Source organism: Vespa crabro, chromosome 21 (assembly GCF_910589235.1).
Source record: "Vespa crabro chromosome 21, iyVesCrab1.2, whole genome shotgun sequence".
Lineage (NCBI taxonomy): Eukaryota > Metazoa > Arthropoda > Insecta > Hymenoptera > Vespidae > Vespa > Vespa crabro.
The window spans coordinates 1521780-1538502 of record NC_060975.1 but is presented as its reverse complement, the minus strand read 5'-3'; the positions used below and the strand labels follow the sequence as shown (position 1 = coordinate 1538502).

Below are 16723 nucleotides of genomic sequence, written 5' to 3'. Positions count from 1 at the left end.
ATAAACGTTAAGTATATAAAATAGTAAACGTTTTAAGAATGATTATCTATTTTTATTTGTATTATAGATACCACATTATAATTACTAATAGTTATAAATTTTTTATTTATTACTAATATGTAAAGTAAAAATATATCAACTTTTAATAAATTTTCATGAAAACTCATTTTGTACTTTCCTTGACTTTGTATATAAAACGTTCAATGTGTGTTCACCTATACAAAATATATTTCCTACCGCTACGTTAGTTTATTGAAACGTGTAATTGTAATACATTTTAATAATATATATTAATATTTGAATAAGAAAATGTATTAATATGAGTGTAAAAATAATTTGAATTAATATTACGTTGATAAATTAATTGTTTCCATCATTTATTGTCAAAATTCTTTCATTTTTGTATTTTGTACTTTTACATAAAATCGTTTGGAAAACATATTTTAAAAATTATCCTTAGGATAATATATACATAAATATATAGAAACAATATTTTTGTGAAGCAGAAAAAATATTATACAAGTATAAAAAAAAAAAAGTAATATTTTTTAATTAGATAAAGAGCAAGGAATTTATGTATTAATCTTATATATTTTTGTATCTTTTTACAGCATTTTGTAAAAAATGGATATTTTAAAATCACCCCTAAAAAATGGTGTAGACACAACCATTGGGTTTGTAATTTGTACCATGGCTGGTTATTGTATATATAAATTAATAATGTATCGAATAGATAAAAAATCTGTATCAGATGATAATTGTATTGTAAGTATATTAAATCTTTATTTGTTAAAATGAAAGAAATTTAATAAACTATTTAAAAACAAAATGATTTTATTTAGGCATATTCAGAGTTCGATGATAACCAAGATTGCAAATTAGTATTAGTTGTAAGAAGTGATTTAAAAATGGGTAAAGGAAAAGTTGTGGCTCAATGTGCACATGCGGCTGTAGCAGCTTATAAAATTGCTCAAAAGTATCCACCTATTTTAAAAGCTTGGGAAAATTCTGGTCAAATAAAAGTCACTGTCAAGGTATTGTCGTTTATAACTAAAATTACAGTTATAATTTTTAATGAACTTTTTTAATTGAAAAATTAATAATTCACAAAAGGAAAAACAATTTTTTGCATCTCTGTTTAATGCTATTTTGTAAATAGATTTGTATAATTTGTTATATGCTTTTTAGCTCTCTAAAACTCATATATAAGAGCTCATATAATTCTTATTAGATAATATTCTTCAACATAATGTGAATGTATAGTAAAATATAATATGAATATAATATAACATAACAATATTTTCCCTTTATTATATTTTTTCGGCACAAATACATGTCACATATATAATCTAATTCGCTAACCGAAAACATAAATAGACACATTGTGTTATTTTTATACAATAATTATAAAAAGGTAGTTAATGAAAAAATAATGTTTAGGTGAATAATGAAGATGAACTAAGAGCAATAGCAAAAGCAGCCAGAGATGCTGGTCTAATAACAAATGTAATACAAGATGCAGGACGCACACAAGTAGCTCCAGGAAGTAGAACTGTATGTGGAGTGGGCCCTGGGCCAGCGCATTTGGTAAACTTAGTAACTGGGCGTTTGAAACTTTATTAGCATTCTTTAAAAAAATTGTACATTTTTTTTATTATTGAAATGAATTTATATTAAAACATTCCTTTCCAATCTTTGGAAGGTTTGATCATTAATAATTTAAATAAATTTCTATAACAAAATTTATTTATATAAAATACTGTAAAAAAAAATGTAAAGCATAAAATAGCTTAACTCTTCCATAATACACAATTGTTGTTTGAGAACAATTTTACATAAAAAAAAAAAAAAAAATAAAAAAAAATAAAAAAAAAAAATAAATAAAAAAATAGGAAAAAAGAAAAAGAAAAAAAAATACACAATTGAGTGGAATAATTCTAACTAAAAGAACAAAATTAAGATATATGCATTATATATAAATTACTGGGAAATGCAATACTGTATATTGAAACACGATGAATGAATCAAGGTATATAAATGAATAAATTGTTATTAGAAACGAGTATTGCATGTGAATTATCTTAATGAATCTTACTATAACTTTATATCTTTATATATTCTTAAGGATAATATAGTACATTTTTTGCATGCAACTACCAAAACAAAATTAAGTATCTAATCAATATGTTTATTTTGGATTATCTTGAACTTTTTGATATTATTTTAATAAAAACTTGATAATCTCTGATTAAAATTAATATGTTCCATTCTTTGGTACCCAGTACTATTATCCAGGATTACTCTCTCTCTATATATATATATATATATCTCTTTCTCTCTCTCTTTCTCTTTCTCTCTCTCTCTCTCTCTCTCTCTCTCTCTCTCTCTCTCTCTCTCTCTCACATAGTACTTATAAATATAATATATAAATAAAAGAAAAATTATACTGGAGGTGGTGGTGCCTTCCTATGAATTTTGTTAGAGCTGGTAGCACTACACTGTGATTCAGCAATAGATCTACCATCAGCCTCATCCCTCCGACATAATTCTGTATCATTTTGTATCCAATTTTGAGTTTGATTGTGATTTGTCCTTGATGTTTGAATTTCTTCTCTTTCAGGCACAGAACTCACTTCTTCCAATAATTTTGATAAAGATGGAGCCAGTCCTAATCCTAAATTTCGTTCATGGTATACTTCAGAAATAGTAGGTGTTAATTCGCGTGTTAAACTCGTTAAAGATGTAGCTATATTTCTTAAGTTTTGTGGATGTGTTTCTGTAGCCTGGGTGGAATCAGTTTGAGAACATATATCTTCATTAGTTGTAGGATGTCGTGGCTTTCTTGGAGCGTTAGATCCAACTTCTGTTCTAACACTTAATCGTTCTAATACAGTAGTTGGTAAAGGTGGCAGCGGTTGCCGTCTTAAAACAGTAGCATGACCATTATCCCAATCAGTTACTGAACTACTTGAACTTGATCCTGGTCTTACATTTTGATCAGGATATAAATTTCTAATACGCGTTTGATGATTCAAATTAAGTGCTACTGGAGGACTAGGTGTAAAAGCCACATCTGATTCACCTATAAAAAGCATGTGAAATTTGTGAAAATATAATGTAATAATAAGTAAATATAAATTAGAATTAATAACAATTTACCTCCACCACTTTGACATTGTTGACGAGATATAGTTATTGGAATATTTGGTGGTTCCATAGTTTTTCCATCTGGTTCTCCACGATGCCGTACGTAACTTGCAAACGCTCCTCCTAATCTAGGCCGTTCTATAACATTTTTTTCAGTATTTGCAACTGATGCTAAGCTTTCCATCGAACTGCTAGAATCTATGCTAAGACTCTTTGGGGCTTCTTGTGTATCTGATATCAAAAAAGTTTCATTAGATTTGTAACATTAAATATCAAGACACAAGTAAAATAGGATTATTACCAAATAAAGCAAGAAGTGCTTGCAAAGCAAATTGCACGGCTCTACGCGAAGCTTGTTTTCCTGTTCTTAAAGTAACTTCAGATTGGCCAACTTCCATAAGATCAAATCCTAAACTTGCAAACAATTCATGAGATCCAGGTGCTCTCCAAACTTGTACAGGTAAAGAGATTTCCTGTCCTTCAGTTGCACAACTAGCTCTTCTCATTGCAGCAATAACGTCTTCTGCCGCTTCCGGGGCCTATATATTATAGATATTATATATTTATAATAAATAGAATACTTTATGTTTATTAAGAAATTTTATTTTTTACCTGCAAAAGCCTAGCTAGAGCATGTAATGATGATGGTCCTAATCCTAGAAGAGCTTGTAAGCTAGCACTACATCTTGTTAATCTTTCTTCAGGATCACTTTGTGGGAAGAATACAGAAGATGGTATACCATTTCCAGCTGGCTCAAATCTGAATCCTACCGACATTAAAAGTTCTCGCCAACCAGCAGCCGTTCCTACTTTATTTTCAATACTACGTTGCGTCGTATACATGGCATTCTTTTGACCACGATGTATTCTTTGTAATGATTTTTCTACTAAGTGAAGAGTGACGCGTAAAGCATCTCGACTTTGTTCAGGTCCTCCACGTAATAATTCAGCTAGCGCCTGGCCCATAAGAGCTACCTTATTTGATAATCTTGCATCTCCTCCAATAAGTAACCATCCTGCCCAATTTGCTGGATGAGCAAAATGTCGTGTATGTTGTACTGTTTGCATTGCTTCAGCTAAAGCTCTTGATGCCCTAGCACCTTGTAACATGGCACTATAAAATGCTCGCAATAAAATGCTACCAGCTGTAGGAGGAACTGCCCACATGCCTATTAATACACACTGTGCTCCAGCATTTAATAATGCTTTTGTAAGATTTTGTATCCCGTCTGATGAAGGAGCCGTGTTTTCAGTACTGTTCCAACAATGACCACTGGATATTACCACTAATCTAGCAGATATTCGTAATTTTAGAATATCCGAAGAACTTAACAAATAAGCTGGTTTTTCAGTTCCTTCTTCACATTGATCAGACGTAAGTGCTAGACTAGTAGAATTCCAAAAAACTGGTACAGTTAAATGTACACATTCTGCATCTGGTAGAGATCTTAAAACTGCTGATCTTGTAGCTTCCACGCCTTAAAAATTGAACATATATGTGTGTGTGTGTGTGTGTGTGTTTTCTTATTTTAACTAAAGGAACACTTATTTATTATAATGTACTCACCTATTAGAGCACGTGCTTCTAAAAGTTCCGCGACTATTTCAGATTCTGTTTCAGTAGAAGCTGCACTTTCTGGCCATCCATATTCTTCTCTAATATCCTCTGGAAGAGTAGGATTTCCTGCAACTAGAGCAGCTACAGTAGCACCACCTTCGGGCATAGGAGTTTTCGATCTTTTCTTAAGAGCTGCAAGCGATGGTACGATTAATAAAGAAAATCTTTCGCATAAATAATCCTCTCCTGGATTTGATTGTAAAGCTGGAAATGGTGCCAAATAGAGAGACTTTTCGACCACCATAATAAGTTCCTTTCTAACAGGAGGCAATAAATCTTCGAATGGTGCTAAGAGTAAATCATAAAGTAACTGAATCGGCAATGGTGACTGCCATGTAGGTCCCTTAACTCCTCGTCCCCAACGTGCGCTTCCAGCTCGTGAACTAACAGAGCCAACGCTAAATAAACTGCTTAAACTATAAGAACTCGCATTAAGATGATGCCCTCTCGTTGGTATTTTTGTTGATTCTTCCGCGAGCTCATTGGATTCGTCTAAAAGTGCTTCACGAGCTTGTAACACTTTCTGTTCTAAAGTCATACCATCGTCCAATGTTGTTGAATGAAACCTTAAAAGTCCTCGACCTGGAGCTAAACACCATGCATGCAGCTCATTACCCACTTCACTAAAATTGTAAATTTATCTTATTTGAGATTTTAGTTTTTTATTATTTTTTTTTCACATTAGCAATATTAATATCTATTAATATTTATACCTATAATACAATATCATTCCTCTTTGTCTGTCAATAATTTCTGAATAATGAGCTGTATCATCCAAAGAATTAGTTCTAGATCGTCTAGATCTTTCTGCCCAATTTAATGCTTCCTCTGCTCTATTTAAACTAATCAATACTTTTTGCAACATTCTATACGTTTCCGTTAATAGCTCGTTTTTGCTAGGTTGTCCACAAATGAGAGATGAAGATGATCCATCTAATGATTCTAAAAGATTTGCAGCCTTTTCCAAATGTTCTACAGAAGTTGTTGCTTCTCCAGCTTCCCAATGAACAAGACCAAGTCTATATTTTAACCTAGCTGCTTCTTCTCTCCTTCCTAAACCTTCAGATAAAGATAATCCTGATTGTAAATAACTTAAAGCCCTTGATAAATCACCACATAAATGATGTAATCTTCCTAAACTGGAAAACGCTGCTGCTCTGGCTAATTGATCTCCAGCTGCAGCAGCTAAGCTTAATGATTGTTCTTGTAATCTTATTGCCTCCTCATATTGACCGAGGGCTTCCTGAGTCATAGCCAAATTTGCACAAGCTCTGGCTTGTAATCCAGCAGCATTTAAGCCTTCAGCAATAGAAAGTTCTAACTGATGATGTCTCAATGCTGAATTAGGATCATCCATTAATAAATGAACAGCCCCTAATCCACTAGCAGCTTCAGCTTCAGCAGCTTTATCACCAAGACCTCTAGCAAGAGCAAGTTGATGTGACAAACAACTAACAGCTTGTTCATGATTTCCTAATGCTGCATGTACTCTACCTGTAAAGAAAATAGAAGACATATTTTCTATTCTAAGATCGCATATAAATATTTTATTGAAACATTTCATTGAATATAATACAAACCTAAATCACCATAAGCTGCACCTCTTGCTTCTGGACTATCGACTTCGTGTGCAGTTACTAATCTTTTTTCAAAACAAACTAAAGCTTCTTGTAAATTTCCCGATGCTTCGCGAGCTCTTCCTAAACCTCTATATGCTCTTTCTTGATCTCTTATACTTTTTAGTTTTATAGCCGCAGCTAATTGTTGTTCATGACATTTAATAGCTTCTTCTGGATCTCCCAAGGCTTCATAACAATCGCCTAAGTTTCCCAATGCTCTAGCTTTGTCAAGTAAAGATGTACCTGTAGTCAATGGTTCTAAAGTTGCTAATTGTTGTTCAAAATATCCAATTGCATCTTCGTAATGAGCCATATTTAGTCTAGCTATTCCCAAATTTCCTATAAAATGTAAAAAACTAATGTTATATTGAACCATTAATCTTATTAATATGTTTTTTTGTTTAATTTGTACCTAATGCTTGTGCTTCAACACCAGAATCTGCCAATTCCTTTGCTCTTTCTAATTGTTCTTGATAACACTTAACAGCATGTGTGTATTGACCTAATGCCATATGAACAGCACCTAAATTACCATGAGCTCTACATTCCCCTCGTAAATCACCAGCTTCTTGTCTTAATGTAAGTTCTTGTGTATGAAACCCAAGAGCTTTGTCAAGATTCTTTGTTGCTCTATGAGCAATTCCTAAAGCTCCATAAGCAGCCGCTTCTAAACTACGATCAGCTGCTTGTCGTGCTAAGTTTAATTGACGTTGATGCATTTTAATAGCTTCTTCTGCTTCGCCAAGGCGTAAAAGACAATCCCCAATATTTCCCAAAGCCCGAAATTTACCGGCTAAGTGTTTGGTCATATGGGCTATGGCTACATTTAAGTAGACAAATATTCAGTTTATCCTATAATATACCATGGTGAAATGATCTTAAAATATAATCCAATAGTGTATTCTTACCCAAATAATATTTTTGACATTCCAAGGCAGTATCCAAATTTTCTAAAGCTAAATGTGCTAATCCTAAATTACAATATGCTCTTCCCATTCCAGATTTATCTTGCAAATCTTTGGCTAAGGCCAAATCTTGATCATAATATCTCACTGCCTCTCTATGGTTCCCTAAACAATAATGTGCATATCCTAAAAAATGGCATGCCTTAGCTTCTCCTTCTACATCATGTAATTCCTGAGACAACATAAGATAATGCTCATAATATGGAACTGCCTCTTCAAATCTTCCTCGTGATGATAAACAGTTAGCAAGATTAAGTAGTGCACATGCTTCACCAGCTGTATCCTTCAATTCACGAGCTATTGCCAAGTGTGCTCTGTAATGTCTCAATGCAGCTTCATGACCTTGCACAGCTTGATATGCTACTGCTAAATTTCCATGAGTGCTTGCCTCCGAACTACGATCATTGACCTACGAAAAATAATAATTATGTAAATATAGACTTTGTTTTAGTTTGTCAGAATATATTTAAAAATATTACCTCTTTACTTATGGTCAATTCTTGCTTATGATATTTAATAGCCTGTTCATAATATCCCAAAGCATTGTAAGCATTTCCAATATTTCCATAGGCCCTGCCCATACCAGCTCTGTCACCCAAAGCTCGGGCAATACCCAAATGTGCTTGATGTAACTTAAGTGCAGCATCATGCTCACCAAGTAACTGATAAACTATTCCTAGATTACTGCATGCCCGACCTTCTGCTACTTTGTCTTTTGTTGCTAGCGCGACATCGAGTTGTCTCTGATGCCAAAGCTTGGCTTGAGCAAGATCGCCTACATTAGAATACATTTGAAAGAAATTACATAATAAAGTTCACTTCCCCATTGCTTTCCTCATTATGTTTCGTTCGGAAAAGTATTTCACCTGCACATCTTGCAGCATGACCCAGTCCTGCATAAGCTCTTGTTTCTATTGCTCTATCCCCTAGTTCCTGAGCTATTCTCAAAACATTTTCGTGATAAGCCATTGCTTGACCAAAATTTCTGCAATAGTGGTGCGATGATCCCAAATTACTGAATGCCTTTGCCTCTTCTACGCGATCTCCTAAGCGTCTTGCTATTCGTAAATGCTGCGTATGACAGTCTACAGCACTTTCAAATTCTCCCATAGCTAGATAAACTGCTCCAACATTGCCAATTTCACGAGCTTCTTGAAGACGATCTCCCATTTGTTTTACTAATTGCACACATTGTTTATGTGAAGCTAATGCATTTGGAAGGTCACCAATAGCTGTATAAACATGACCTAGACTTGTCAAGGCAGATGCCGCTGCTTGAGTATCTTTACATTTCATAGCCAAAACTAATTGGTATCGATGTGCTGTTAAAGCTTCCTTGTAACTGCCTTTACTAAAATAAGCAGATCCTAAATTTCCATGTGCCCTGCATTCACCTTGTGTATCTCCTAGAGATCTCGCCACACCTAAAAGCAATGTTTGTCAAATGAATAGTAACTGAATAATAATATCTTTATATTTTTTAATCACCAAACCTACCCAAATCTTGTTGCATATAATTAATTGCTTTGTCTAAAGAATTTAATGCCCAATATGCACTAGATAAGGCAGAAAAAACGGAACCCCTTAATTTTAAACTGCATGAACCAATTGTGAGTGCAGCTTCTAATACACCAGCAGCTGCTTTATATTGTCCTGCACCAAGAAGTTCTTGACCAACAACAGATATTACAACGAAAGAAGATTCATCTAATTTCATTGCCCGCAATTGCTGAAATGTTGGTTCTAACGTTGGTCTTAAAGGAGATTTTAAAGAAGCTTCTACTAAACCAGATAATAGTTGACAATTGGATGGATCATGAGCTAATCCAGTACTGAATGCTACAAGGGCTTCCCCGTGTCTGCCCAAACATTGTAAAGCAACACCTTGGCGATAATATGCCTAAATATACAGAAAAATTATTGATTCCATTTATGTTGTAAATGCATAAATGGATATACGCATACCTTTGGCCATTGTGGACTAAGTTCTGTAGCCCTTACAGCATCTTGAAGGGCAAGGGCAAATAAGCCCATTTTTAATCGTGCAGCTGATCTGTTGGAATATAATACATGACTGAGTGGATCCAAGGCCAAGGCTTCAGTATATAAAGTCGCAGCAAGTGCATAATCTCCATTCTGACATGCTGCATTGCTACGCCGTACAGTCTCTAGGAATAATGATCTGGATCCAGCGGCCAAGGCCGACGTACCTTCGGGCTCCACCTATAATATATATTGAAGTAACTTAATAAAATAAATATAATAAAGTATATAAAATAAGACTAATGAAAGTATATAAATAAAGTATATAAACTAAAGTTTCATTACATATTGTTATATTATTGGCTATATAAATAAAGATACAATTAGTTATCAAAACAATCTCAAATGCTATGCACAAATAATTAAAAATATAATTCATAATATTTACTTTTTTTAATGAAATATACAAGGAAACATATCTAGTTTAAATAAATATATTTAAATGAATATAATGAGATATTAGTTAAATATATATAAATAATTTTTATGATTTATTATATATTTATAAATGTTATTATAAATAACATTGATTCAATAAAAATTTGGTGAAAATTTAATTAAGGGAAGAAAAGCATTTCATTTAGAAAAAATTGTGTAAGAAAACTAACATCATTACCTCAGAGATATCCCTATGAGACATTGCTTAAGACGAGCCGGGAACATCCTCCTGCATGGGCATTATCTGCCGCAAACGAGCTCCATTAGATAAGGCTTCGGGCTTTAATACGTAAGGTCCTTTCTAGTCTTTCTCGCACTTTCCTCTCTTTTCTCGTTTACATTTAACGTACGATCAATTTTTTTCTAATTACTTATTTCTTTAATCGTAATCGCGTATACTTCACTATTTCGTCTAGGTACCTGAAGTCTTCTTTTCTCTAGACTCGATAAATTGATCCGATTAATAAAAAAGAAGGGAGGAAGGCGTCTTAGGGGGGCACCCACTGCATTCCTTAGGCACAGCCATCTTGGAATGTGGGGGGTTCTCCCTTGGGCCCAGAGTGGGGCCGGCACTGTCTGCATCTATGCTCCCCTCTACTTTTTCGGACCCCTCTTCGTTACTTGTGTATACAGTTTACCAATACTTCATGTATGTGTGGCTGTTTTATGAATGTAAAATATAAGTCCCCATCTGTAAGAAGAGCGCGTAGAAAATTGGAATCTTACACATACATCTTTAATATATAATATAATTTCCTTCCTACTACTTTTTAACTTTTTTTTGTAATCTCCATTGATTCTTTATATACTTTAAGCTTTTTTAAATTATTTAAATTCCAACAATTAGCAAGTATAATCAAAACAGGAAGTGTTTCATCACATTTGTAAATATACTTATAGTAAACTGATTGAAGGTTATTTTATGTACATCTACATAGACAATATCATTTAGAAATATTGATATAATAATATGTAAATAAGTTTTGTACATAATAGAAAATAACATAGATATCTCATGTGGCATATCCGATTATATTTGCTAAACAGTATAATTCTTATATAATAAGGCATTATTATTTTAATTGATAATTGTAATATATTACAATCAAAATGTTAATGGTGAAATATCAATATCTGAAGCTTTATTAAATACATTTGCGTCATTTATGCAAAGTTTTAATCTCTTTTATTTCGTTGAAGTTTACGTTTTCTGTAAAACTAACTTTCAATTATATATACATTATTTAATACATCTTGAAACATTTTCTCTAAGTATAAAACTGTGCATATACTTATAAAATTAATTATATATGCATATAAATTCTCTATTTAAACATACATATCATTTTTTTCTGGCACAGATATTTTTACAATATAATCATACGCACATAAGTACATGTGTATTAATATCATGGAATGTTTATGAATTATTTAAACTATCATTGTATAATATTTTCTCTAATATATTTCAAATACAATGCGCGTATTGAATGTAAAATATATATCTTCTTTAAATTAATATAACTTTGTGCTATAATATATGTCTGGTTTATATATATATATATATATAATATATATATAAATATATAAATGTATTTTGTGCAGTAAATGTAGTAGATATTCTATTTTTTACTAAAATATATCGAATTATCAATGCGTAAAACAAAAAAGTTTACGAATTTAATAAACTATATCTCTAAACAATAATTAATTTACTATAAAAAAGAAAATTCAATCATTACTGTACGAACACATTACGCAAACATGCTCATAAGATTTACATGATATATCACTCACGATAATATAAAGAAATAAAAATTCTATAAATGCAAATTTTCTCATGGCCAAACACTGTTAAACAGATCCATAAATGAATCATAAATCATAAATGTTATAGCAACATCCAAACATACTCTGCTTAATCTTGGAATAGTGCCTTTATAGAAAGCAAATGGACCTTCTTTTTTCCAAACTTGAATAACGCAATCTATATTACTTTTATATTTCGATGCCTCCAAACCCTGGAATAAAGGAGAAATATTGTATTGAAAATTTATATAATTGTGAAATAATTAAATAAAAAAAGACAGTGGACAAAATTGTTACATACTTGCATTCTAGTTTTTACAACATCAATAGGAGTGTTTCCAAAAACTGAAGCTGCTCCAGCACAGACACCAAATGCACCAACAACAACTTTAGGAACATTTTTAGTATTGTCACCACCTCTATACCAGTCTTTTAATGTTTCCATTACAAAAAATCGAATTGCTTGATTAGAACCTTGTTTCAAAATAGTAGGCATAACACCTTGGTATACCCCCTTAAATCCTGTTGAAAAAATTACAATATTAAATAATGAAAAAAAAAAAATATATTTATTTGTCTTTATTATAATTAAAACACATTCACAGAAATAACTTACAGATATTAAGAAAACAAAGTATATTAATCAAACATTAAATAAAAAATTCAAAAAACAGAGTTGGATACAAATGTAGTTAGTTATTAATAGGAATAATGACAGAGTAAAAACATGTCTTACTATCTTAATCTTGTAAACCAAGGTTTATGAGCAGTATTATCTTTCCTTTGCACCATTGAAGTTAATACGGTTCAAGGATAAATTGTACATATACAATTATCACTATCATTCATTTACAAGATATTTGTCCACATTTCATAATTTAACTGTTTTTTTTTATCAATCAAGAAATTATGTACTAAAACGTGATAAATTTAATATCAGTATGATAAAAATAAAAGTATTGTTCACAATGATGTTCATATTTTTTAAGAAATGAAGACTCACTCATAAATATTGATAGACATTACATAAGAATACATAATGCATCATATGCATTCTGTACGATAGATTTAGGAATGTTTTTAACGCTAATGAGAAGAATATATTTTTCAGAAATTCATGATAAAAAAAATATATACATAATATCTATATTGTAACATAATTTTCTTTTGGTATGGGGAAAAAAAAAACCCTGTAAATCTAGAAACACTTACCATATTCTTTAACTATCAATCTTACACCATGAAAAAATCCTTTAAACTTGGGATTTGGAGATCTTTGATCATTAATGAATTTTACTTTGACAGTTTCCATAGGAGTTACTACAAAAACAGCTTCACATACACCAGCGCAAAGTCCTGACAAAAGTTTTCTTTGAGCATTCAGATTTCTGTCATCGTCGACCAATCTTTTCTTTATTGACTCGAAAGCACCAAAACGTACTGCTGATTTTGGAATAGACCCATAAAGGAGAACAGATAGACCTCTGTATAGTCCAAAGAATCCACGGGTCTTTACAGTTTTTGTTATACAATCCCATATTCCTGTGTATTCTTTACCAGCTCCACTTTTACCATCCAATTGTAGCTGTGTTTTTACATATTCAGTTGGATATGTGATACAAATTTCTATACCACCAGTAATACCACCTACAAAGATATAGAATATTTATTTCAATGGATTACATACATTTATCACGCAGTTAAAAATATAAAAAAAGGTGTAAAATAGCACGTATATGGCTCGATACAAAATATAAAAAATATATCGCTGTGATTGTATAATTTTCAAGGTAAATATATTTTTTATATTTATTTAAGGTTAATGGGGTCTCGACCTTCGAACTATCACACCATAAAATAAGCATCAGATTAACTATCTCTTTCACTTTCTTTCATTCGTTCATTCAATGACCGAACACGTACCTACACGTGTTAAATCATGTATATTATGTATGTATGTATATATATATGTTCATATATAAATATATATGTAATATATATATAAATATATATATATATATATAACCACTTGATGCGAACTAGTGCTATCTCATCTATTCTTGACAGATGTCAAAAGTCAATGTTTTCTAGTTAATATGATAAGATTAGAAAATAAAAAAAAAGGTAGGTATTATGAAATTATTAGACAAAAATTGTGTACCAGCTACGATTCCTTTGAAACCGATGTTAGTACCAGCAACAGCAGCCGCAACCGGACCGTTTTGAAGCCATGGTCTTCTTGGAAATGGATTATTGCTATTGTACGCCGATATAATCGATGATTCTTTTGTAAATTGATATTTTAACCAAGGTGAATCCATGTTACTCCTAACAATAAAACCGGCAGTCCCTTCTCGCTCAAGACGTTGAAACTGAACTGGTCTGATTAAGTCATGTGTCCCGCCTAACGATACTTCGATTCCCCTTCTTCTCTTTTGTCGTCGTACGACTTCTTATTCTTTTTCTTATTATACGTAACTTTATTAAAGTCTAATGTATAAACAAAATGATCATTGGTAAAAAGAAAAATTTTTTGTTGATTTTTTTTTACAAATTATATGCATATACATATATATTTCTATAGGTTTTCTTCTTTGTTACCGACGATCTTGTCTTCCTTAAAAAAAAAAAAAAAAAAAAAAAAAAAAAAAAAAAAAAAAAAAAAAAAAAAAAAAAAAAAAAAAAAAAATGATGACGTATCTTTTTATGCTTACATATGCATTTAAGTGTAAAATCTGCTGAAATTACTGATTATTTTCATTTATATATGTTTTATTCGTATTTTTATTCAATGTTTTATCAACTATGATTATTTAATTAAAATAGGTTATTTATAAATATATATATATATATATTTTGTTTAAATAACTTTATTACCTATATCTTATACTATTTTATATCTATTGGTTTATTTATAAAAAGAACGTGAAACAAAGTTCTCTTATTTAAATAAGTTTTAGTTTTTAAAATAATTATTATATAAAATATGTTTGAATCTAAATGATTTATAAATATACCAATGATTTTCTTACTTTTATTAATTTTAAATTCACAAATAGTGAAATATCTAAATTTTAAATAAAATATAATTTTTTAAAAGTGGTGATTTATTTGTATAAAAAATTTTAATAATATCTTGCAAACTAGTAGGAAAAAAAATAAATCAATGAATAGTTTAATAAACGTAATATATTTATATGAATTTCTCCGATAATGTTGATATATTTTATTTCCTATTTGCATTTTTTCCTTATTTTTTTATTAAAGTAGTTTTAGTTTTTTCTTTTTCTTTTTTGTTTTTTTCCTTTTTTAAATGAGAATTAGAAGTTGGTATTAAAACTTCAGTTCTAGGTAAACAAATATATGAAATAAACAATATTCCTTATCTTAAATAATACTATGGTCCATGTTATTTACCATCCTGGTGTGGTATTTGCTAATCTTCGCATACGTCTAAAACATAAATAGAAAATAAAATTCAGAATTAATAATTATTGTAAATGTCTCATTAGATGCCTTAGTTAGTTAATATTTATATATTTTACCGTGTATTTCTATCTTGATCTCTTATTTTCTTCTCCATTTCTGCATCAGTTAAAGTTTCTAAAAAGGGAGCCCATTGATCCGCTTCGGAAGGAGGTCTAAATGGTACTTCTACTGTCGGTAATGGTGCTTCAGAAAATGCATATGTTCTTTGGTGCCACGATAATTGACCACGAACGCTGACAAAAATGTAAAGATGAATATAACATACAGATGATACATCTATGATAAATATTTAAAATTACCTATAAGCAATAGCTGTAACAAATTCTCCGCCAAGTCCTAATTCGGCACATAATTTCATTGCAAACTTCTCAGGATTATTTTCTTTTTCTGACATATCCCATTCTACTTGATCTACTAAGGAAGTATTACCAACATGTATGTTCAATTTAATTATTACTCTTTGATCACATTGTTCTTCTAAAATTGTTTCTTGTGGGAAAGCTTCTATTTGTTGTCTTATAGCTTGTGCTATAGCAGGAACAAAAGTTAATGGATTTAAATCTAGATCATCACATAATACCTCTGCAAATTGCTCCGGTGTTATAAGACTTTCTGTAGAAAATAATATAAATATTTATGCAACTGAAACTATATTTGATTTAGATATTTTAATGAAATCATAAATACCATTTTTATTCCAAGTAAAAGTATCTCTTAATTTTTGACCTTCTATTTCCATATCTAAGCGTATTGGAACAAGCATTTCCTGTTGTGCTGCATTTTCTAAATTTGCAGATGGATCTGTATCATCAAAACTATAACAGATACAATAAATATAATTTCTATGCTATTAAATCTTATACTCCTAAATTTACAATTATTATTTACCACAGTGGAAATGTTCTGACTTTTTTATTATGAACTCTATTCCGATTTATAGGCGTAGCTTGTGGTACTGCATCTAAATGTGAACTGTTTGGCAAACTTGGTACCCATGCCATTGACTTTTTAGATTTTCCCTCTCTAGGAGCAGGGGGTTCGGTCGAATGCACAGATACGGCTTTATACTTGTCATCATTACCTTCGATAATATCTTCTACTTCGCTAGCTCTTAAAAGTGATACGCTTGATGCAAGAACGTGTTGACTTAATCCAAGTTCTACCAATTTTTTACGTTCATCATTAGTTATAGATCTTCTGAACATACCAGGGTAACGTTTATATAATGAACCACGGAAAAGCCGCAAATAATTGCCCACTTCGGAGCCAATACAATAATATTCTCCATTTTCCTCCACTTGAAAACTTATAGGTTTATCTCCATAAGTACGTAATGCCATGTTATTTTTTTTTTTTCACTACAAAACAAGAACGATATTATTGTTAAACATATCGCATAATGCTTATAAACATAAAATTACTTATTTATTTAAAAAGAAAATACTTTTCTCTAAACAACATAAAACTTAATTTTTGTAATCAAGAACGCTGTTAATTAAACCTACCACTGTCTGATCCACAATAATATACTCCTACAGATGGCAGAAATATCGCCATACTTAACCGCCCTCTAGAACTCGAACTAATTTCTTAAG

General features: G+C 31.0%; 4 protein-coding genes across 9 annotated transcripts; 1 reads left to right on the top strand and 3 right to left on the bottom strand.

The window, feature by feature from the left end:
- Positions 1-214: 214 nt before the first annotated feature.
- Positions 215-2063, top strand: LOC124431373 (peptidyl-tRNA hydrolase 2, mitochondrial-like). 3 transcript variants are annotated; one of them, XM_046979223.1, is made up of 4 exons: positions 215-261; positions 612-765; positions 843-1034; positions 1441-2063. In XM_046979223.1, exons 2-4 carry the CDS (start codon positions 625-627, stop codon positions 1621-1623), a joined length of 516 nt encoding a protein of 171 aa, XP_046835179.1. In that variant the 5' UTR covers positions 215-261; positions 612-624; the 3' UTR covers positions 1624-2063. The 3 variants fall into 3 exon arrangements, with proteins under 3 accessions (XP_046835179.1, XP_046835178.1, XP_046835177.1); XM_046979222.1 differs by lacking the exon at positions 215-261 and adding an exon at positions 310-538; XM_046979221.1 differs by lacking the exon at positions 215-261 and adding an exon at positions 311-522.
- A 362-nt stretch (positions 2064-2425) lies between these two features.
- LOC124431371 (tetratricopeptide repeat protein 28) lies at positions 2426-10712 on the bottom strand. 3 transcript variants are annotated; one of them, XM_046979218.1, is made up of 15 exons: positions 10251-10712; positions 10009-10155; positions 9315-9572; positions 8847-9249; positions 8216-8773; positions 7829-8124; positions 7293-7758; positions 6797-7204; positions 6346-6723; positions 5479-6259; positions 4715-5388; positions 3760-4625; positions 3449-3686; positions 3160-3378; positions 2426-3082 (listed from the first exon to the last, which is right to left on the bottom strand). In XM_046979218.1, the coding sequence occupies exons 2-15, from the start codon at positions 10030-10032 to the stop codon at positions 2442-2444; spliced, it is 6210 nt and encodes a 2069-aa protein (XP_046835174.1). In that variant the 5' UTR covers positions 10033-10155; positions 10251-10712; the 3' UTR covers positions 2426-2441. The 3 variants fall into 3 exon arrangements, with proteins under 3 accessions (XP_046835174.1, XP_046835175.1, XP_046835173.1); XM_046979219.1 differs by having other exon boundaries at positions 10009-10110; XM_046979217.1 differs by having other exon boundaries at positions 10009-10712.
- Positions 10713-10975: 263 nt separating this feature from the next.
- Positions 10976-14091, bottom strand: LOC124431372 (putative tricarboxylate transport protein, mitochondrial). Its single transcript, XM_046979220.1, has 4 exons — positions 13801-14091; positions 12852-13286; positions 11941-12161; positions 10976-11851 (listed from the first exon to the last, which is right to left on the bottom strand). Exons 1-4 carry the CDS (start codon positions 13958-13960, stop codon positions 11669-11671), a joined length of 999 nt encoding a protein of 332 aa, XP_046835176.1. The 5' UTR covers positions 13961-14091; the 3' UTR covers positions 10976-11668.
- An 888-nt stretch (positions 14092-14979) lies between these two features.
- LOC124431329 (SWI/SNF-related matrix-associated actin-dependent regulator of chromatin subfamily B member 1) lies at positions 14980-16723 on the bottom strand. Of its 2 annotated transcripts, none has more exons than XM_046979102.1 (6): positions 16634-16723; positions 16017-16486; positions 15816-15943; positions 15428-15740; positions 15185-15361; positions 14980-15092 (listed from the first exon to the last, which is right to left on the bottom strand). In XM_046979102.1, the coding sequence occupies exons 2-6, from the start codon at positions 16466-16468 to the stop codon at positions 15053-15055; spliced, it is 1110 nt and encodes a 369-aa protein (XP_046835058.1). In that variant the 5' UTR covers positions 16469-16486; positions 16634-16723; the 3' UTR covers positions 14980-15052. The 2 variants fall into 2 exon arrangements, with proteins under 2 accessions (XP_046835058.1, XP_046835059.1); XM_046979103.1 differs by having other exon boundaries at positions 16573-16642.